This window comes from Oxyura jamaicensis, chromosome 2 (genome assembly GCF_011077185.1).
Source record: "Oxyura jamaicensis isolate SHBP4307 breed ruddy duck chromosome 2, BPBGC_Ojam_1.0, whole genome shotgun sequence".
NCBI lineage: Eukaryota > Metazoa > Chordata > Aves > Anseriformes > Anatidae > Oxyura > Oxyura jamaicensis.
Genome location: NC_048894.1, coordinates 137,228,586 through 137,249,901, shown reverse-complemented (window position 1 = coordinate 137,249,901; position 21,316 = coordinate 137,228,586). Strand labels below are relative to the sequence as shown.

Sequence of the window (21,316 nt, the reverse complement as noted above, 5' to 3'; positions counted from 1 at the left end):
CCTCACTGAGATGGTTGTGTTGGAACAGGCTGCCTAGTTGTCACTATCCCTGGAGGTCTTCAGAAAACTTGTAGGGCTTAGTGACGTGTTTTAATGGTGGACTTGCAGTGTAAGGTTAAAGGTTGGACCAGTTCTTAGAGATCTTTTCCAACCTAAATGATTCAGTTATTCTATGAGTCTTTGTTCTAGCCTGATAGGACCTACAGTTCAGCCTTTATATTGTGTACCGAAAATGTCCAAGTAAATAATCAAATATGGCAAAACTGAAGAAAAATACTAGTTTATGAGCTGCCTTTAACCAGATATAGGACCTTACTGAGGTCAAGAGTTTTGCAAGACGTTAATTTTGTGGTAAGCCACCAAGGGAGAGAGTAACAAAAGCCTTTGATAAACTTCTTTCACTGTGTAATTTAACAGATATGTTGAAGTTGTCCATCTACAGATAGGTTACTCTACAGCTGCTGCCTTGCTTTCTTTCCCCTACCTTTAAGGCTGTAGTTTCTGCAAACTTGCAGAATGAGAGGCATTTTCTACCCTTTATTAGCTCTGCAGAAGTGATAAAGCAGGGGGAGAAAGGAAGTAGCGAAGTTAACATCTTTGTTTTAAAAAGATCTACCAAGAGAGGAGAGCATGATACTTAAACGCTGCAGCCCACTGGGTTCCAGTGATTATATTTACAGGATATGATTTCTGCAGAGTCACAGAAGGAGTTAGTGAGTTCTTTGCAGAATGCTATCTGAAGTCTGTGTTTTATGGGGGAGGAGGAGGAGGCCAGTGTTTTCTGGACCTATTGCTGTAATCTTAAAGCCCTACAGCATGCTTTCTGGTGTCATTGTGTGCATCTCGTCCCCATACACCCCCGCCCGCCCCCCCCCCCCCCCAAAAAAAAAAAATTGAAAAGTTAGACTTTATTTTTTCCCTTAGTTCAGAGACCTTCAGAATGGATTTTTTTGTTTTTCTGTTAAGAGAGTTTGAGAAATAAACATAGCACAGAGAGGTGGTTGGGCATAAATGGATCCTTTACCTCCCACTTCACTAAAGGAGCGTTAAGGTAAGCTTGTACATTTCTTATGTTCAGTCCTGTCCTGATGGAGGCAGACTGGGTTACCCTTTAGTTTCCAGTCTTGCTGCAGTGTGGGACTGCAATTAAGAATTTTTGAAATTGGACGGTAAATCCTACAAAGGAGGCAGTTCAAACAAGATGTGTATGATAAGAGGTTGAATGCATAACTTGATGTGATGTCAACTATAAAAACCATTACACCTTAATAAACCTTATTGGACTAAACCTTAGCACCATAATAAAAGTGTTGAAGAATTGCATGTTAAAAGGTGGACCTGGAGACCAAACTCTCTGCAGGTGTTTAAGGGCCCTAGCAGGAAACTTCAGAGCCTGCCTCAGTTCTTGTTTCCCCAGATAAGAGGTAATGTGACTTCAGTGAGTCTGCTGGAGTTAAACCAAACTTCTTTTTTGTATTTTGTAAGAATGTACAAGTTATTTAACCTTTTGCATGTGGAGAAACAGAAAAAGGAGGAAAAAATGAATTCTTCCAGCTTTGCATCAGTCTTCTGTGGGTGTGTCAAGCACTAGCATCTGTACCAGCCTGAAATACTAGGTAGTTTCTGTAACAGAAGGAAATAGTGAGGCAATTCTGCTGAGGTTATGAAGTCGTAAGGAAATGAAACCCTGTGTCTGTTAGGTTTTTCATCCCACTCTTGATTACATGGCAGTTCCTCACTGTACATCACAGACATTTAATCAATGTCTTCTATTTGATCTACATTTTTTTAGTCTTAGAGATAGTGAACAATGTTTTGTTAGCGTCCCTGTCAATGTTTCATTAGAGTACTACTGTTAAATTTAAACAATTCACCACACAGAAAAGTCAATTTACTCACCAGAGGTAGAACATTGTTGTTCCCTTGGGTTAAAGGCAATCTAATTGGCAGTCACTTCCTTCTGTCACACATTCCCTCCTAGCATGTGTCAGAGGCTTATGCTGATCCTCTGCAGCCCTGCAACTGCTCAGTGCTAAGCTGATTTTGCTGAATCCTCTGGTATTTCATTCCTTCGTTCCTTCTCCATCTTCCATTCTCTAACCACAGCAAACACTTTAGAATTTAGCAGCAGCCGAAAGCCTGCTCTTGAAATGAATGGTGATTTGAGTGAATGAATGCTGTATTCACCCTCAGCTCTCCCAAGTAGGCTGTGTCTTTATGTGCAGCTAAATCCAAGGTTTGGTACAGAGGCGATTTGGATTGCACACATTGTCTTTGCTGCTCTAGAGAAGGCCAGGAAATTTGGATTTCATTGGGTGCTGGGGTACCTGTCCTCCTAAGAGGACAAAGTGGTGGAAATCAAGATGCTCCTGTGTCAGGCAGTGTTAGAGTTGCCTGTTTGCATTGGTTATTTACTTGCTGTTGAAAAACTAAACCAGTGAGATCTTCAGTCCTTCTACTTATATGCATGTCCTTCTCAGGAGCATTGTTAGTAATTGCTGTGGACAACATAACATGGAAAGATGGTCACTTAACTGTTTTGGACTAGGATTCCTATCAAAAGGGCTTTCTGAATTCTACATCTAATAGACATGTTTCTGCTTTGAATAACTTGGATAACTTGGGGGGTAAGGGGGTAGTGTACTGAGGAGTTGTTGTCCAAACTGATGTGTTAAAGAGAGCTTACAGAGTTCTGTCCTTAGGACCACAGTTCACTGAGCTGTTGGAGGCATGGGGCAAGGCTCTCCATCACTAGCAGTTCCGACCATGCTACTTGGGATTAAGCAGGAAGCTCTGTTTTTGTGAGTGATCTTTCTGCTGAAGTTGCTGAAAATACTTCTGGTCTTTGATGGAGTCTCAAAGGCAGCATGCTGACTTAAAAAGAAGCTAGCAAAGGGAGTCAGTCTAGATACAGGACCTCTATGTTTTCACGTAAAGACTGAGGAAATCCTTCTACACGTTACTCCCACTGGCTGGCAATTTTCATTTGGGATCCTGTCTCTTCTGAGCCCTTTTTCTCACTGCCTCCCTTCTTCACAATTTTCCTCATTTGATATGACAGAAGGAAAAACACACCAAAAAACAACACCACCACCAACAAAACACAATTCCTCAACAAGGCCTCAGCACGCTAGCAGCATAACCACCATCACTTGGGAAGGGGTCTGTGCTCTACAACTACATGAAGGAAAGCTTTTAGTCCATCTTACCTTCTGTAGGATGTGGTTGATAATGACAGATGTTAGTTGTACCCAAATGAAAATGCAGCTGGCAGGGTTACAAGTTGTGAGGATGCAGCAGTGAATACAATTTTGAAACAAATGTTCTTGGCTACACTAAGAACACAAGGTTCATGTATAGTCAAAGCCTCCTTCCAATGAGCTGGGCAACAAGAACAAAAGAATATTTTTCAAAAATGATTTGAAACATTTCTTAGAATTCTCACTTACTGAATTGGGATTGAATATAATCATTAAGAAAAAAAAAAAAAGGAAGTGATAAGCTTGGCCAACGTAAGGGGCCTGTTGCACATTATGTACTAAGAGCAGCGTATCTATGCCAAATAGTCTCCTGCTCCCCACGTAACCTGCTAAAGAAACATCCCTAATCAAGTCACAGTCCAGCTGGCTCTAGCTGCCCAGAGATAAACACTTTTTTGATAGCTCTTAGCATAGTTTAAAGTGTTCCATGTAATGTCTGAGCACTCAGAAAACAAAAGTGATGCCCTGGGCAGGTTAGCTGGTTGTGTCACATTGCATTGACAAGGACCGTGGGTTACACATGCTCTAGGTTGAACCTGAAGTCACTATCAAAAGTGGGCCCTAAACTTACTGCATTGTCACACCTGTAAGCAGAAGCTTTCTTAATCCTCTTTCCTCTGTTAGAGAGATTTGCCACCGAAGTTATTTTGGTTTTCTCTCCTGTGGTTTTCCAGAGAGGGACCAGAATGACCTAGACTGACAGCAGAAGGGGAAAACTCCAGCCTATGGCCTGGTACATAAATCTTTCCTCTGTCTGCCTACACCTTACATTTTGCCATCCAACTCCTTACACAGCTACCTTACCTCCCAGGAGGAGATGTGGATTTCCAAAGTGAATTGGGATGTGAATGAGGATGCATGCAGAGAGGGGAAGGAAAACTCTACCGGAGCTCCCCGGGGTGCGGGTGCTTCACCTCCAGGTCCAACGGGGCAGCTGTGACACTGGGATCTGCAAAGCTGGCTCTGTAGAGGGCGGTTGCGTGGGTGCTCCAGAAGTTGTCAGACTGGTTATATTCGGCTGCACAGATGAAGGAGAAAAACAAATCAAGTTATCAAACATGTTGCACAATGTTATTTGCCTTACTCTTCTCCATTTTTTCTAGAATTTCCACAGTTTGTTCTACTGTCTGAAAAACATGTACAAAACCTTGTTGCACTGGGAAAGGTTTTTCCTCAGGTCATCAAATGAATCATAGCCTTTCCAAAACATTTTTTTTTCCTCTTACAGAGAGCTTTTTGGTGAAACCAAAGTACTGTGCGCCAATTAGCAGGAGCAGGGTTTCAGCTGCGTTACCACCGTGTTGATTAACTCGTTTTGTGTCTCCAGGAGCACTGCTTGCGTAAGGCTACGAGTGCTTCCACTCACACACAAAGTCCTGGCCTGTGACAGTGTCTTTTCCTCAGTAGTACCAGAAATTCACAGAAGAGGAGTTAGGAAATAGGGCGAGTGAAACTTGCCTTTATCCTTAACGTAATTAGCGATAGACAAAACGTCCCAGGGCAGAGTTGAGCCAGCTTCTCTGTGACGCCTTTGGCCTCAGGTTTCCAGGCCCCGTGACGGGCGTGGGCGCAGCTCTCTCCATGAGCACTGCCCCACGCTCATTACCCACGCTCATTAACCTTTAATTTCACCCCAGCTTCACCCCTGGCCCTGCTGGGCGGCACCAGCCCTGCTCCTCAGCTCGTGCTCCCTCCCAAAGCCCAGCCAGGCCCTGCCCTGGCCATGAAGCTGCACTTCAGCATCCCCGCCGCCGAGGAGCTGCGGGAGGGACGAGGGGGCCGCTATGTGGTGGGCTGGGGGCCAGGGTGGGTGTGTGGATGGTGGGGGGCTCGGTTATGGCTCTGACAGCTCTGTGCTTGCAGCTCTACTCCCTGTTCCTGGAGGGCTTCCTGCTCGGCAAGGCTCGGTACCGCCAGCTGCGCCGCTGGGACGAGCAGGTGAGGGCTGGGGTCCAGCCTCTTCCCCTCAGCCTCCTTCCCCTGACACCCCTTTTTTGGAAAAAAGTGGCTGGGGAAATCCTGAGGGTGGGATCCTCTGGCCTGACATGTACCTGCACACCCCTCAGGGGTGGCCCTGTGCTGTGTAAGCGGGGCCTGGGTCAGCCCTGGGAGCGGCAGGGGATGCTGTGTGGTCCCAGTGGTTACTCCTGGGTGAGTCCACATGACAATGTCTCTCTTTGTTGTTGTTTTGTTTCTTATCCCTTTGGCCTCAGTCCCTTTCCCCTCTGTTTTCCCTCTGGTGTTGTTAGGAGGAGCAAAGAGCATGTGACACTGAGCTCTTCAGTGGAAGCAGGCTGGCCAGCCAGCAGTCCCTGTGCTAACCCAGTCCCTCTAGCCTTTGCCAGCCCTTGGCAAAATCCTCCAACTGAGATCCCTCCCACTCCTTCCACCAGCCTGGATCCACGCTAACATCCCCTCTGCGCAGCCTGCACTTACCCCCCACAGCCCTGCTTCTCTTAGCCCTGCTCCTGGCCCTGGGTTAAGTGGGTGCTTGTCTTTTTTCCAGCCTCCAGTTTCAGTGCCGGGACCCCCTGGGAGCAGCCCTGCCGGCCGGGGGCACCCATCCATCTCTCCCAAATCTGTGTGCTGGCGCACGCAGTCGTAGTGGCACCGCTGAAGTGCAGTCAAGAAGGGGTCAGGAGCAGGGCTACCACTGGAAGCAATGTTTGCTGAAGCGTGCTCTTGTGTCCCAGCTCTGCAATTCTTTTCCCTGTGGGAGCTCTGACAGTAATATTTTGCTTTGGTTAATGGAGCATTTCGAATAACATATCTCAAGTAATAAGCTATCTTTTTGCTTGCTTTTTCTTTAAGACTTACTTACCATTTATTGCTTGAGGTTTGAGCTTCATTAGTACTCTCAGTAAAACTTTCCCTTCTCTGTGTCCCCTGTAACTGACAGTTCACCCTCACGAAGGACTTTACAACTCGTTAGCAAGTTTTTGTTTTTAATTTGTTCAAGCTTACTGTTGGTAGCTGCCACACTTGGTCTTGGGGCTTAGCAGTCCCTTAATTGTCCTCCCTGTAGTTATGCTTGTTTATAGTTATTATTTCCTTTTCTCCTTATTTTAATTGAAATACTCTGTTAAGGTAGAACAATCAGGACGAAAAGGACGTCTTAAACTCCAGGACAGGGTAATTCAGCTTCCTGACCAGATCACACATAGTGGCCACAAAGCCTTGTGGATGCAACAATTCTGTGATGGATGCAGGACACAACTTTCCTTGTGGACAGATATATATATATATATATATTTGTATGATTATACCTGACAGTATTTCTTGAATGCTTCTCTAAAGGGTTTGTCTCTGGCCTCTGATGTACGAAATCAGAAATATATATATATTTCTTTTTTTCCTGATGCTGTGCCTTACCTGTCCCTTTTCTCTTGCTGTGCCTTTGCCTCCCCTCTACCCCTTTATGTATTGTGAGTGCTTGTTTGGCATTCCCAAACCCCGTTCCTTGCTGCCTCCCAGGGCACTTGCTCTCTACAAAAGGACTGCCTGAAGGGAGCAACGGTTCAGGAATTGGTAGTAGATGGCATAGCATAACAGGACATACGAGGCCCTGGATGCACTGCTGAACGGGGAGGTGCAGCTGAGCAGAGTCTGGGCCATGTTTCCTTACCCCGAGGTGCCTTATTACCAAAGGGGATTCACTGCCCTAAGCAGAGTGCCCAAGGCGAGTGGTATACAGGGAGGTGTGAACAACCAGGAATGATATCCTAAAAGAGATCTTGCTTAGGAGTTGCTCACGGCTGGGCAGCCAGAACTGCTGAGGAAAGCAGTGCATTGCACTCGACTGAGGGTTGCCAGAAAGTGTCTGTCATGTGAGGATTCACTCCCTTGCCCTTCCCGTGGGAGCTGGGGCTTTGTGTTGGCTGTAGTGGTGGCTCTGCCTTCTCCCCTTCCTCCTCTTGTTTTAGGAGCTCGGGCATTTGGTTGTGGGAAACCCAGGTGTGTTCCCTCTGTCTGAACACTTAGGTGTTAAAAGCTAGCAGGAGGATGGAAAAGAGGAGGGCCAGGCTCCCTTTGCCAGGGCAAATGCCATACCTGTTAGGCCTTCCCTCTTGTTTGCTCTTGCTAAGCCAGAACCTGCGCAGCCGCTCTCTGCGAGTGACTGGGGGCAGCTTCAGCAGGAGTGGCAGCGTTGGGCACACCTGACGTTAAGTACCTTTGAGAGCTTGACAGCTTCTGCATATATTCATGTATACCGTCAGCTGAAACATGTTTTAAGCATTTTTAATCTTAGAACGGTGTCTCTTTTTTTTTAATTATTTTTTTTCTCTCTATTTAATCAGCTAACTGAAAAGGCAATGCCCAGAGCCCTGCTCAATCTGCATATAATCCATCTGTGACAGTTTTACAGCTAGTGTTGCTCTGTTTTCCTGGGTTAGCAGTTTTGTTTCTGGTGCTCTGTCTGGCTTTGACATCAGCACACCGACGATGAAGTGTGGTCCTGGGTGAAAGGACTCATCCGTACAGCATAGGCAGAACCTGTCCCAAAAGCAAACTGATGGGATTAGACCAAGTAAGAGGTGATTAATTCAATTACACTTTCAAACTGTTGATGCCTCCTGCTGAGGAGGGAATAATTTATTGCAGAAAGATGAAAAAGAAACAGCATCAACTATAGCACATCTTTACTTCCCTTTTTGGAGAGATTAGATTTTAAAGTTGTTGTACTCAGGGAAGCTGCTCTGTCTGAGGCTCTTTGAGGTGGAAGTCTTGGAGGAAGAATAAATACTGCTCTACAAGGCTGGAGCATCCTACCTGGGCTCCTAGCACAGCAAAAATCAAGCTGCTTGTTGTGGTCCTGTGGGGTTTCCTGCCCCTGGCTCTTGCCCTGTGCTGAGGAGCTGGCAATGGGGCTGTGCCCAGCGCTGGGCAGCGAGGCAGGACCAGCTCAGCCTGCTGCTGTGTGCTGGTGGCAGGAGATGCACACAGTGCCTGCAAAGGAGCCACTTGGCCAGAGATACAGGGAGGCTGCAGAATGAGAGATCTCCCCCTGGACAGCCTGTGGGCAGGAAGACTTGGAAGTACGTGGCTGGTAAAGTAGGTCCAGCTAAGAGACAGCTGCAGTGTGCTGGGCACCCTGGCATGGGGCTCAGACACGCAGCTTGTGTTGGGTGACTTTAGGCTGGAGAAACAAACGCAGAGCCTTAAGGAAGAATGGTGTGAAGCAGATCGGGGCAGGCAGACCTGACTCTTATAGTGGTATTGGCCTGGCAGGGCAGTGATTCAGAGGCTGTTGGTACTTGGCACCACCAGATATGGTGTTCTGTGCCTCAAGTTGCACCAGGGAGGTTTAGGTTGGAAATTAGGAGACATTTCTTCTCAGAAAGAGCAGTCGGCACTGGAACGGGTTGCCCAGGGAGGTGGTGGAGTCACCATCCCTGGGGGTGTTCAAGGAAAGGCTGGGCATGGTGCTTGGGGACATGGTTTAGTGGGTGACATTGGTGGTAGGGGGATGGTTGGACCAGGTGATCTTGGAGGTCTTCTCCAACCTTAACGATTCTGTGAATCTATGTTGGTGGTGCCTTGCATGTGAAATGTAGCCTGGGCTGTTGGGTCTGTGAAAACTTTAGAATTTAGGGGTGTGTTTTTGTAACTCCTTGACATATGAAAAAGTCTAATTGGCAGGGAGAAGCTTCTCTTCTCTGTGGCCCAGATCCTGAGGACACACAACTGCATTTCAAGAAATTTACCAAGCAGCCAACACTAAGATGATTTTTTTTTTTTTTTTTTTTAATAAAAAATAAAAAAAGTAGGCCAGAGTCTCGGCTTGTGCAGACAGGTGATAACAGACGGTGCAGCATTGCAGGTGAGGCATGGCCTGAACACAGAGGGAGGAGAGAGGACATCCTGGTAGTGATTGTGGCTCCAGCTTCTGGCAAATTTCTTGCTCTATCTCCTCACTTTGCCTGCCTGTAGAACAGAGATAATATTTTTCAGTCCTGAGGGAAGATCACATATGTGAAGGACTTTGAAGATAAAAAGCACTCTATAGCAGCTATTACTGTTAGCCTCCCATAAAACCAAAGCATGGAGTGTTATCTAACTCTTTTGTGCTGTGTATCTTGGAGCAATTCACGCGTATCTAGTAATCAAGAACTCAGAAACAGCAACGTGTTGCCAATGTAGGGAAAGCGGAGCTGTGAGGGTATGCCTGACTCCTCTTTCTGTCTGACAAGTGGGAGAAGGTATTGCTAATTTTTGCACAAGTAAAGATTTTTTTCTTCTCCAAGCTTCAGCTGCTGGAGTCATGCAAAAGACTTGAGCAGCTGGGCCCGGAGGAAGAAGTCAGCTCGCAGGATTTAGTGACACTGACTGCTGAGCTGAATACTGGTGCTGAAAATTTAATTAGTACTAATGTCTCCGCATGCTATAGGAGTGATCGGATGCCAGATGGTTTTGATTTAGGCGAAGGAAGGTTTCCAGACAGGCTAACTGATTTTTGTTGTGTTTAGTAATGTGTATATTGGGAAAGTAAGCAGAACTTATTCTTGTCTTGAGGTAATTTGCCTAAAGTATTACAAGTTTGAAGTAGCCTGCTAATGTACAGCACTGTCAGAGTGAAACTCCACATCCAGCAGAGTTTAGCATCATTTAGCTTGAAAATCAGTAAACAGAAGCATGCTTGATGCAAACTTGCTGGCCCCTTTAATTTTAAGACCACGGATTGGAAAATGTCAGAGCATTATACTTTCAAGAACATTATACTTTCAAGTGACCAGCTACTGCCCAGACCTATATTGGAAGTGTCTTATGTTAGAGTCCAATACTGTAATTGTGGTTTTGCTGTCCTTTCAGGTCTGTTTATAAATGAGGCAGGTTTGTACAGACATTATATTCTTATTAGCCAGCTAATATAGCTGGAGGAAGAGTCAATCTTTCAAATAGTTTGTTTCTGCAAGATTCTCTGTTTCTTTCATTGACAGTGTTATGTGATGTGATGAAAGATACTGCTCACTAGCAAAATAATAAAAGCCCCTGAGGCAGCAGAAGTCACCATTTTTTATTTATTTATTTATTTTTTAATTAAGTTTTTAACCTGTAGTTCTGTGATAGGTTAAAGAGATCCTATGTGGATTTATTGGAAAGAGAAGACCTCCGTAACCATATTGTGTTTGCCAATGCAGTATAGTAGACTTAGCTGATAAGGTTAATACAATGCTACTTTTCTGACTTGAAGCAGAAGTTCCAAAGGAAGTGGTAAGGCTAAAAACAAGACACCCGTCAAAAGAGGCTGCTCTTTTGGGCTTGTCTTCTGCTGGCTGCTCAGATGAAGGTTCCTGTTTTGCCCTTGCCATGGGCCCTGAGGGCCACCAGGGAGGTGCTGAGCAGATATCTGCACTAGCTCAGCATCAACCCCTGTCAAAACAACAGAGCATCAAAAGCTTCTTGGAAACTACGAACACTTCTTCACTGATGGAGAGTTTTCCTTTGGCTGCTTTGCAGCTGAGGCAGGTTTTTGGGAGCGCTGTGCCTGCTTTCCCTCCAAAGTTTTACCTGGCAATGACCGAGTCGATGGCAGATGAGAGACGGTCTCAGCTGGAGCAGTACCTTCAGAACGGTAAGCCTGCCTGTAGCGACCCGATCTGCTGCCACACATGGGGCTTAAACCTCTGAGGACGTGTCCACAAACGTGACCGTAGGGTGCTTTACCTTCTACGCTGAGCTGAGCAGGGACGTGCCTAAAAGGCTGAGTATTGCAGCCTTGTCCTGTCCATTGTTTCACCAGCTCCAGAACAGCAGCACGTGATATTTTTCCTCTTAATTTTTTCTTCAGCATTCTCAAAATACAAAGGTGCAGCTTCACACACAGCTGGCATAGGGTCAGGTGTGATACTTCTTGCCTGGAAGGAAAAAGGGGAAGGCAAAAGAGAAGACAGGCCCTTGGACTGGTAGGAGTGTAACGTGGAACTGGGCTCTGAGCAAATCTCTTCCCTTCAAGGGCTGCCAGGAAGACATGATAATTATAACAAGATAAAAGAGTTTGTAGATAAATTCAATCTCAGGTGCAGTGAGCTGAGTTATAAACCAGGCCTGCAGGATCACTGGAATGTAACTCATGCGTTTCACAGAGGCCAAGAGATTTAAAAACAAATAAATAAAACTATACATTTTGACTACTCCCCCCAAAAAGGGTGTGTGGCGGGGGATGAGTTTAAAGTGGTTTTATAGCCTCTGGCATCAAACAATTTGTGCCACGACTTCCAAAGCAAACTCAAGATTAGTCTGAAAAATCCTACTTAGTGAAGAAGTGATTCTCTCTCTCAGTCTCTCTCTCTGTCTTGTTTTCAGTGGTTCCTTTCAGAGTTACAGACCGTAAGTGACAATGGAGTTGTGGCCAAGAACTTTACTGTAGCCCGTCTTTAGGAGAACAGCACCATGTATACCTTGCACTGTTCATGGCTTCCCAGCGATTTAACAACAGGCTAGTAAAGACAGCTGTGCAGAAACCAAAGTAAAGTAGCACTGACAGTTTAACCAGCAGTTATAGCATATACATCTAATTTTTTCAGACAATGGCCATGTTTATTCTCTTTTGGTTAAGTTTGTTGTCCTCTTTTTCTCTTTTTTTCCAGTTACTTTGGATGCAAACATTACCAAGAGTGATGTCTTCATAAACTTCTTCCGAAAGCTACAGCTGGTAAGTTTTGAGCTTTTCAGCCAAATAACTTCTTACATGAAAGAGCTGAAATGTTATCCTGCCTCCTGAGTTCAAGGCTTCCTTTGCTATCTTCCTTTCCTTGTGTTCTTAGCATATTGGTCTTGTAAAGCCACGAGTTCTGGTGACAGCGTGCTCTCTGTGAAGCCTAGGTGGCAATAATAGTGGCATTGCCATTGTTTTGTCCATGTACAAACTTGCTTCTCACATGGAAAGAGCTGTTTGCCACAGGACATAACAACAAAGTGTATCTGATGAATCTTTTGCCTCTAAACAGTTCCCAAAAGAGTCTTTGTGAGGGCTCAATGGAGGGATTACATCCTCTCTTGGATTTTGCAACTGTTGTAAATGCTTTTTGGTTGTGTCAGTACTTTGTACTGATAAGTGTATTGATGACTGCTGTGGAAATGTCGGGTTCTCTTATCTTGTGACTGTAGTGATGGGCATAGTCTGGCGGGCATTTGGATTGCTGCGGCCTGGATGGCTTTTGAAATCTGCTTTAATTTGGCCCGTGACATGTATGATTCTTTGGCAGGGATGGGGAGCTGGAGGAAAAGCATAGGAGGAGGGGAAAAGAGAGAATAATCATCAAATTTTGTACTACATATGTACTCTCAGCTGTAAGGCTAGCTCTGTTGTAAATGTGAAATCAGAAACCAGTCATGATTCCTTAAGGACTTCCAGGTGTGTTCACCTGGTTTTGCACATGGCCAGAAGCTCTGCTGGTGCTACACAGACACAGCCAGACAGCTGCTGAGTTCAGCTATCACGGCGTGGAGCTGAAAGTAATGGGCATACTAAGAGACAGGATATCTATCCTCTGCTCCATCCTGGCCTAGTATGTTCTGCAGGGGATGGGCACACTGCAACTCCAGCAGCACTTGGAGGAAGAGGATGCTGCTTCAGTTTTCTAGGAAGTGTGTGGCATGCTGCTAGTGTCTCTGTACCCTTGTTTTCAGTGAGATTTTGTGGAGAGAGTGGAAGTTTTGAAGGACCAAATAATAATTCTGTGTCTGAAGGCTTCTTTGATTCCTATATGTGATTAAGGTGTGGAAGGAAGGCTGTAGAAAATGTTGTGAAGAAACATTCCTAACAAATTCTAGAAAGATTTTCCCTATGTACTTTGTAAATAAAAAGACACAGTTTATTTACAGTCTCTTAAATTCAGATGTACCAAAGTGTTCGAGACAGTGGATGAAAAGCCCCTTTCCCATTAAGAATTTCTTTCACAAGAAGCCCTGTCTTCAGTTCTGATCCAGCGCCTGTTATAGCCCGAAAGATAACTCCAAGCCATTACCGTTGAGTCTTAATTAGTCTTGATTAGACCGATAACAGGTCTGCTACAGAAAGTTAAATCCATCAGGAATGCCTGCAATTTTCCCTCAAACAATGCAGATCTACTTTTTCTAACAAAGTTCTGGCAAGAAATAAGTTTTGAAAGTGCAGATTTTCAGTATCTAAAGGTTTTTTTTTTTGTCATGGCAGCGTTGTGGATTTCTTTTAACATACCTTCACAAATGATGCTGTACATCCAGGTTTCTTTCTCTACTGCAGGCACTTGTGGTGAGGGGAGGCGACTCTCGATCAGGATGTGTACAGGACCTATTTGACTTACAGTTATGTGCATGCTTATTAAAGCAAGTGATGATTGTGCTGCCAAAAGCAGTCAGTTATTTAGCAGATTTCAAGGTAGGCACTGAATTATACCTTAAATGTTAGTGCCATGTCAGTACATTCTTAAGACATAGAATTAACCCACATTTCTGTTCCACAGTACAATGGATTTTCATATGCAACCTCCAAGCTTCCTGCTTGGCAAAGACAGTGGTTCTCCAGCTTTTTCAGTTTACAATTTCAACTTATAATTGTTGTGCTTACACAAATTACTGCTTAATAATACAAACAGCAGCAGCGCTTTGTGTTCTTTCATTATGGCAAAGAACAAACTGCTAAGAGAGATCAAAAGATCAAATAACTTTGCGAAAGACGTGAGCGCATCCACTGTCATTAGCTGTGCACAGTGCCTTTAATTGGTGCAGCAGACGTTTGAGTAAGTGTTCATTTTGGCTATTAAGGAATCTCATTCAACAGGCTGGCTTCGTTGTGCGCATTCCCATAGCTACTGGTATATTAAGGGACTTGTGAAACGTTTTATGGCAGAGTGATAAAGTTTCTGTAACAGTTTTCAAAGACGTGGAGTGAAGTTTGTCTTTAAAGCACCTCTGTATTGTGCTTTCCTTCTCTGCTGTTGAAGATGTGTAGGCAGCACTTAGTGCCCTATGCATTCCTTAGGAGTGAACACAGAGTTTGTGTTGCTGCTACAGAGTGCGAAAACCAGGCAATCCCCTCAAACTTGCTCTGTTTGTTATGTTGCAAGAGGGATGATTAATCAATGATTCAATAAAACATTGCGAACGTGATGAAGCAGCAGGCTGCCTTTCCATCAGCGACGTGGGCTGGCTCTGGCTCTACCTGGAGCAAATTAATGCACACTTGTACAAGCAGCCTGCCAGCTGATGTGGGAGAAGTGGCAGAGACCCCACTGCAGGTGATGAGGAGTGGGACGTGGTCTGTGACTTCTCTGCCCCTGCAGCTATTTACTGAGCACAAGTCTGCCTGCAAGTAAAAACACTGCTGCTTTTATAATGTGAGGCTTTGGTTTAAACAGAATTAGAAAATTGATTTTTTGGCAAGATCTAGTCTAGCATCCTGCTGGCTTTTTTTTCACCTTCACTTCTCTATTTCATTAGAGCTGTCCTCTCAGTCTGTTAGTGCTTGCAGAAGCTTCATTTTCTTGGCTCGTCTTAGCAGCATTTAGCTTCTAGCTGAAGCTGTTTGTTGTATGTATGTTTAGTCACTGACTAAAATAGAAGATGCAAAGGAAAAGAAAAAGCTGAACTTGAGGCCTTTCCCCCCCCTGTGTTTTACTTCAGAATGGGGTTGTGAAGGGTGTACCAAGACCAGCACTCTGCAGGGTGGGAGTGCTGCATGGGGACCACATGCCAACCTGCTGCATTCCCCTGACCATGTCTAGCAGGGCAAACTTTTCAAGCAGAGACGAGCCCATGTGGTTTAACCCTGCCTTCTAGGCCCTTACTTTTTCTCAGCACCTGTTGCATGGGCTGTTACAGTGTGCTCCTGATAGCAGGCGTGTTCTGGCTGTCTCGCCAGCAGCCTCATCTCCCAGGGGACCATGGGGCTCCTGATGCTCGCGGAAGGAACTTGGCACAATGAATAATTTGCTCAAAACAAGCATCGCTGAAAGATTAACCAGCACCACCGTGTAGTGCACTTGAACAACCAGACTCATAATGTGCCACCCTTACCCGCTCCTCCTGGCTCTGCAAACTTGGACAATGACCAAGCTGGAGAGGCAGATTCAGCACATACCCCACTGCCTCCAGCCCTAATGACAAAAGGCACAGTTCTTGCAGGAAGTCATTAGCGTTAACAAGGTGAGACCTTTGTGGCTGTGTTGCCTCCTGCTCTTTTTCATCAGGAGAAAGCATGAGCAGGTATGTACATCCCTATCAGCCTCGCTTTAATGCAGACCATCTATATCCCTGAATGTAATCCGAGAGCACGATCTATCTCTGTGTTGGACATCCGTGGATTAATGCAATATATTCGGGATGCGGCTGGGAGTGCAGCCAGTCATTATGCACTTCTGAAAAACATTGAGACCTCTTTCCTTGGTTTGGATCTGGTGATCACCTCTTCCAGCCTGTGCTGCTGCTAAGCAGCAGCTTGTAGCATGAACAAAAGTATTCAGGTGCTGCCAAAAACACAGATGGAAAGTTTCTGAGTACTTGAGCAAATAGAGACAAACAGTGCCTGATAACAGGCAAAGCAGTGTTTCTATGTGGTCCTTTATCAAAGGACTCCAACGTAAGGCAGTTTTCCTTCCTGGGAGCAAGCACAAGGCCAGGGATTAAATACTTGAGGGAGATGTGGTGCGCATGCTGTCGGGAGTGTAGGTAAAATGTAACCCAGAAAGCTGCAGTTGTTACCAGGAGTCAAAGCTGTTCTGATCACAGGCTGCATTTTCTAAGGTAGAGCCCCTGTCTCTGACCAGGCAGCTGCTGTTTCCTTGAGGGATTGCAATGCACTTACTGTTTGTGCACGCAGTGGAGGAATGCGTGTAACACGTTCCTCTGTACTCACCCTCAGTAACTCACAAATATATTTGGATTTGTATGTGCCCAAATAGAAGTCAGGCTGAGTATCTCCAATCTCAGTACCACTCTAAAAATGTTATTCCTTATCAAATCAGGCTGGGCTTCTTATTTATGAACTTCCATTTCAAAAGTGCAGCTGGCCAGAAATCTGAATTTCACGTGGGAAGTCCCTGTACTTTCCAGCTTTTGCTGTATGCTCTGGTGGGGAAGACTCTAGCATAGAAAGTTCTGAAGAACTTTAATTCAAAGCTGTCTGATTTATTTTTGTTTCAATGTTAAGATTCAGTTCAGTCCCCTGACCTGCTGTTCTTTAAAAAGATATTGTGCTTAAGAGCCTTCATTCATGCCCTTTCTCCTTCTATGGACCATGCTTCTTAGCTGAGCAGCAAAGCCCTTGAGACCTTGAAGAGGGTTCGGCTTAGTGCTGACTTCTCTTAAAAGAGAATCATTTAACTATGTTTTCTGGGCAGAAAACTAGGAGGAAAGTGTTGTTTTTTGGTTTTGTTTCCTGTGGGGAAACTATGTAATAGGCATTTTTTCAAAACTTTTCTTTCCATCGAATCCAAACCCCAGAGAAAATCCCAAATCCCTGAGCAGCTCTGCATGATTTTGTATTACATTAATGATGGAGCTGTGCTTCAGCCTCCTGGGATAGGCAAGTGGGGAGCAGGCAGCAGTTCAGGTGTCTCAGGAGATTTTACCACAGGTAATAGTGACAGCAGTAGGGAAGATTCAAATAAGCAGTATTAAGGAATGCAAGAATGTGTGCAATTCTCATTACGTGGCAAGTTTCCCAAATTTCAGGACCCGAAGTGTAGGAAATGTGGAGAGTACTACTGGACATGTACAGCTGCCAAAATACAGTAATTTTTCTTAGATATCAGAGCCTGATGTAAGCAGATGGAAGCGACGATTGATGCTTTTTCTAAAACTAAAACAGCAGTTTGGGAGAAGACCTGGACCTTTCTGTTTCACTGCTGCAAACTTCTTTCAAAAGTATTTTTCCGACCATTTTGGAAGTGGTTGTAACTGCCATGTGTGCTCCCTAAATGGATTGTCACTGACGCTGATAAGCACTCTTCCTTTCATAGGTGTTTTAAACTTATTCTGGACTCTTTTATGTTGTTTTAGGGACATATCTGTATTTGTCTTTCTTGATTTCATACTGTCTTCTGCCTTACAGACTGCACTGTTTCCTCCTTTTGTTTTTATGTAAGTAATTTTTTGGTCTTAATAATACTTTGCTGATAAGGGGCTAAACACAAATATTTATAACACTGAACAATGTGTAGCGTTTCTGGCACGGGCAATTTTGCCTTCTGGGGTAAAAGCATGCCCTAAAGGGGGGGAAAATCCCCAAACGCAACAGTTTAAGATAATTCTTACTTCTGACTTTCTGTGCCATAGACATAGTAAGAAAATACTATCAACAGTTAGAGATAAGGAAGTCGGGAATTTGTCCCCAAGACCATGAAATGGAACTGTGCCTGTAGTTCAGTGTGCAGTCACACATGAGAAATTAAAGCAGATGTAAAAGAAAACTGTGGAAACCACTAGCCTAAGTATTAAGCAGAAATCCTTAATGAGACCATTCTGGATGGAATTGAGATTTTTCTCTTCTCTAATAAGTCATTTATTATAGATCCTCAAATTTCTCTGCTTACCAATACATTGCATGGTGTTCTTGGAGAACTCAAACTGTTTGGAAGCAACTGAAAGTTTGGATCTTGCTTTTCTCCTGTCCCTTATCACTGCAGAGTAGTGAGGTGGCAAACAGGGTGGTGCAAGGTGTGACTCCCTCGGCAAATGGCAGAAGGGTGAAGTGATGTTAGCCACTCTGACCATGGGCTCCCACAGTGGCCAAGGTGGCTTGTACCCGAGCTGTGAGAGCAGTGACAGTGAGGATCTGGTAGAGTTAGATGCTTTAAGTCCTCTGGGTTCCGACATCAGCAGCCAGACCCACACCCAGAAGTGCCTACTGCAGTGCATTTTGCTTTTGCCTTCGCTTGTTCCTTCCAGTTTCAGGAAAACAATTAATTTCTCAGGTAAGCAGAGGAGGTGACCACTGATGTGTGAGACTGTTATATCTCCACAAAAGCAAAGTACTGCTTCTTTTAATTAAGAGGAGTGACCAGACCTGTTTCCTGGTAAGAAGGAAATTAGTTGGGGAATAAAGAGTAAATCTGAGTGGATCCTCAGAAAGACTTCTGTTAGGGCATTGGCTTATTTTAGAGTTATTTCAAGGTAAGTGAATAATATGGTATTTCTGACCCAAAACAGTGATGAATCTGTGAAGTGAGTTGACTGGACATTCACCAGGGTACCCAAAGGGGGATGGATAATGGAGCACACAGCATAGATGTCAGGCCTGCCACCAGCTCCTGCTGACATGCTGGGGTCAGGAGAGGCTCCTATGTACAGGCACCATGAAGACTGCAGCAAGATACCAAGAGTATTTGACACCTAATAGCTCCCAGGGAGTTTTCTATATCTTCCATCAGCTAGCAGAGGTGGATATGAGAAATTAAAATTTAATGTTGCGTGCAGTATGTGCAATTACAGTATTTTCCTCCACTTTGAATCCCAAGGGAAGTATTTCTCCTTACTTAATAAAAATGCTCGAAGGGCCATTGTTGTCCTCTGATACAGCGCAGTCAACAGGAAAAGGAGCTGCAGCAATGAGTTTCTGCCACCTCATCCAGACACGTCCCCAAGGGAATTCTCAAACTAGTGTCCCTCCTCTTGCAACAAGTAAGTCTGAGCTCTCATGCACAGCATGGCACAGGGCTGAGTTTAAGCTGTGGAAAGTCATTTAGAGAGTGGAGAACACACCACTCCCGTGTGCTACCTCACCATTAGAAATACGCGGCTTACTTTTAGTCCGACTGTGTCTACCATCTGCTGACAGCCAATGGATCTGGTTTCTGTGCAGTTGTTTTCCAGACTGCAAATCACACTTCTCTTATGCCTAGACGTAAGAAAGACCTCTGAGGTCACTTATTTAGGTCGTGAGAAAACAGGCCTCGTAGTGCTTTTAGGTTTCTTCTTGGCATCCCCTCCCCATTTGTGGTGTTCTTGAACCCTGGGCTCTGGTACTGCACAGTATTCCAGTGGCAGTGGTTCTGTTGTATTAAGATACCATAGCCTCTTTAATCTCACTTGAGGTTTTCCTATCTGTAGGTACAGGGCTGCATTTTTCCTTTTGGCAAGATTGTGGCTTTGAATATTCACATGCAGCTGTTTATCCACCTCCCCTTCTTAGTCTGTCTGCTTCCTAGGATAGTGACTATATTGTTCCTACAGACACAGGCATGAAGTAACCAATGCTCAGCTTAACATCAAAATGACCCTCCCCGGATTCTGCAATATCTTCCCACTGGCTATTCTTCATGATTGATTGTCATCTGCCAGCTCTGACAGTAATTTCAGTAACTTACTGTTCAGTGAACAGTGATTTCAATTGCTAATTTTGCTGGAGTAAATAGAGAAATGGAGCATCAGCATCTTCAGAAGGACTCCAGCAATACAGGAAGCAATAAAACAATGTTCTGTTTCTACCTAACAGGGTACGTTTAAGATCCAAACCCAGAGAGCCTTTCTGGATGTTTACCTTGCTGATGGCAGCAGTATTACTCTTGAAATCCAGACATCAGACACTGCAGAAAGAATATTACAGGTAATGGGTTTCTAGAATCGTGTGGAATTTTTCCATTTGTGAGAAGTGGGCAAAAATGGAGAACATTTCAGTCAAGAAAGAGTAAAGCTCCCTATCAGAGAAAATACAATAATACATTTTGTGGGTTTTGTGGGTTCTGTTGTGTTGGGGATGTTCCTGATTTTGCAGATGAGCATTGGTTCTTATGCTTGTTCATAAATATTTCTCCTTAATGTTACGTTCCCTCTCCTTCTGTGGCATTTGGCTGTCATGTTCAAGCTTCCTTCATTGATGATAGAATCAGAAAATATTTTTTATTTTTCCTTTGGGGGACACGGGGTGTTCAAGGAGAGGTTGGACCTGGCGCTTTGGGACAGGGTTTAGTGGGTGATATTGGTAATACGGCGGTGGTTGGACCCGATGATCTTGGAGGTCTCTTCCAACCTTAATGATTCTGTGATGATTCAAAATAGTAGTGTGCAAGTGATTACAGATGGCTACTTTCTTGTATTATGACTGAGGTTCTGTTTCTAAGTAATTTTCTGTAGTTACAAGTAGCATAGTGTGGTAGGTACCATCCTATTTATTATTATTATTATTGCAAAATGGCCATTTTGGTACATAACTTCCGTGTGAATCTGCTTACATCAGAAAGCACATGTGCAAAGCACACATGGGAATTAGGATTGAAGATGCATCTTGCTTCTGTTCTTTTCCATAAAGAATAGAATGAAATTACCTAAAAACCAGTGGTAAAAATAAACCCAGGGCACAGGATGGGAGGTGCGGGGCAGTCCCTGTGGCCGAGGGGCAGCCAGAGAGCCAAATGGCCCTGGGGAGCCAGCACCAGAAAAGGGGTCCTCAGCCCCCCAACCCTCCTCCTTGTCCACGTGAGGGCACCTTCCAGGCTGCTCCCAACACAGTCGCCTTTGGCCATGCATGGGCCACTCCATCACAGAGCCTTGCTGAGGTCACAGTGGCCACCACTGCCCTGCCTTTGCTGGGACCCTTGCGGCTGGCCCACCGTTTGCTGAGCTTCTGGGCACTCTGACTGCCAGCTTGTGTGGTGGGAAGACAACTAGAAACAGCAAGGCGAGCGGCAGGCCTCCTCGGTGTGACAGGACAGCTATGCAGTCCAAGGAAGCACCGAGCAGGAACGCATGTAGTGAGAAGTGTCATGGGCAAAGGGAAAGTGCCCGCAGAACAACTGACACCAGTGCTCGAGGGGGCTCTGGCGCACAGCCCACTGACACCTACAGGAGGTACCATTGGCACCGCAACGATGCAGGGAACAGGCCAGCCCCTCACACATACAGCAAGAGGGGGCCTGGGCCTAACCATTGGAACAACGGTGGTGTGGGGTGAAGGCAGGAGCGCCAGGAAGACAGCCGCAGAGAGCAGAGGCATGCCAGTCGTCCAGAACACAGTGTGGGACCCAGCCGTGTCCGTAAAGCAGATGGCAACGTTGAAGCCATGCATGGAAATCAACTGGACAGTGGCATGGGACATCAGCGTGGAACTGGACGACCCCCCTGGTTCTGCACCCTGGCCT

General features: G+C 45.1%; 1 protein-coding gene and 1 long non-coding RNA gene across 4 annotated transcripts in view; one reads left to right on the top strand and one right to left on the bottom strand.

Moving 5' to 3' along the window:
- Nucleotides 1-627: 627 nt before the first annotated feature.
- Nucleotides 628-4,694, bottom strand: LOC118161150. Of its 2 annotated transcripts, none has more exons than XR_004747878.1 (3): nt 4,403-4,694; nt 4,175-4,278; nt 628-1,623 (listed from the first exon to the last, which is right to left on the bottom strand). It is a non-coding gene; the product is annotated as an uncharacterized LOC118161150 (long non-coding RNA). The 2 variants fall into 2 exon arrangements; XR_004747877.1 differs by lacking the exon at nt 628-1,623 and adding an exon at nt 2,189-2,498.
- Nucleotides 4,695-4,802: 108 nt separating this feature from the next.
- Nucleotides 4,803-21,316, top strand: part of SNX31 (sorting nexin 31) — a 30,983-nt gene continuing 14,469 nt past the window's right edge. The window contains exons 1-5 of one of the 2 annotated variants that reach the window (XM_035316217.1): nt 4,803-5,049; nt 5,124-5,198; nt 10,719-10,833; nt 11,849-11,913; nt 19,675-19,785. In XM_035316217.1, coding sequence (XP_035172108.1) covers nt 4,984-5,049; nt 5,124-5,198; nt 10,719-10,833; nt 11,849-11,913; nt 19,675-19,785 — 432 coding nt within the window. In that variant the 5' untranslated portion in view covers nt 4,803-4,983. The remainder of the gene's footprint in view (nt 5,050-5,123; nt 5,199-10,718; nt 10,834-11,848; nt 11,914-19,674; nt 19,786-21,316) is intronic. The other variant, XM_035316216.1, reaches the window with a different exon arrangement.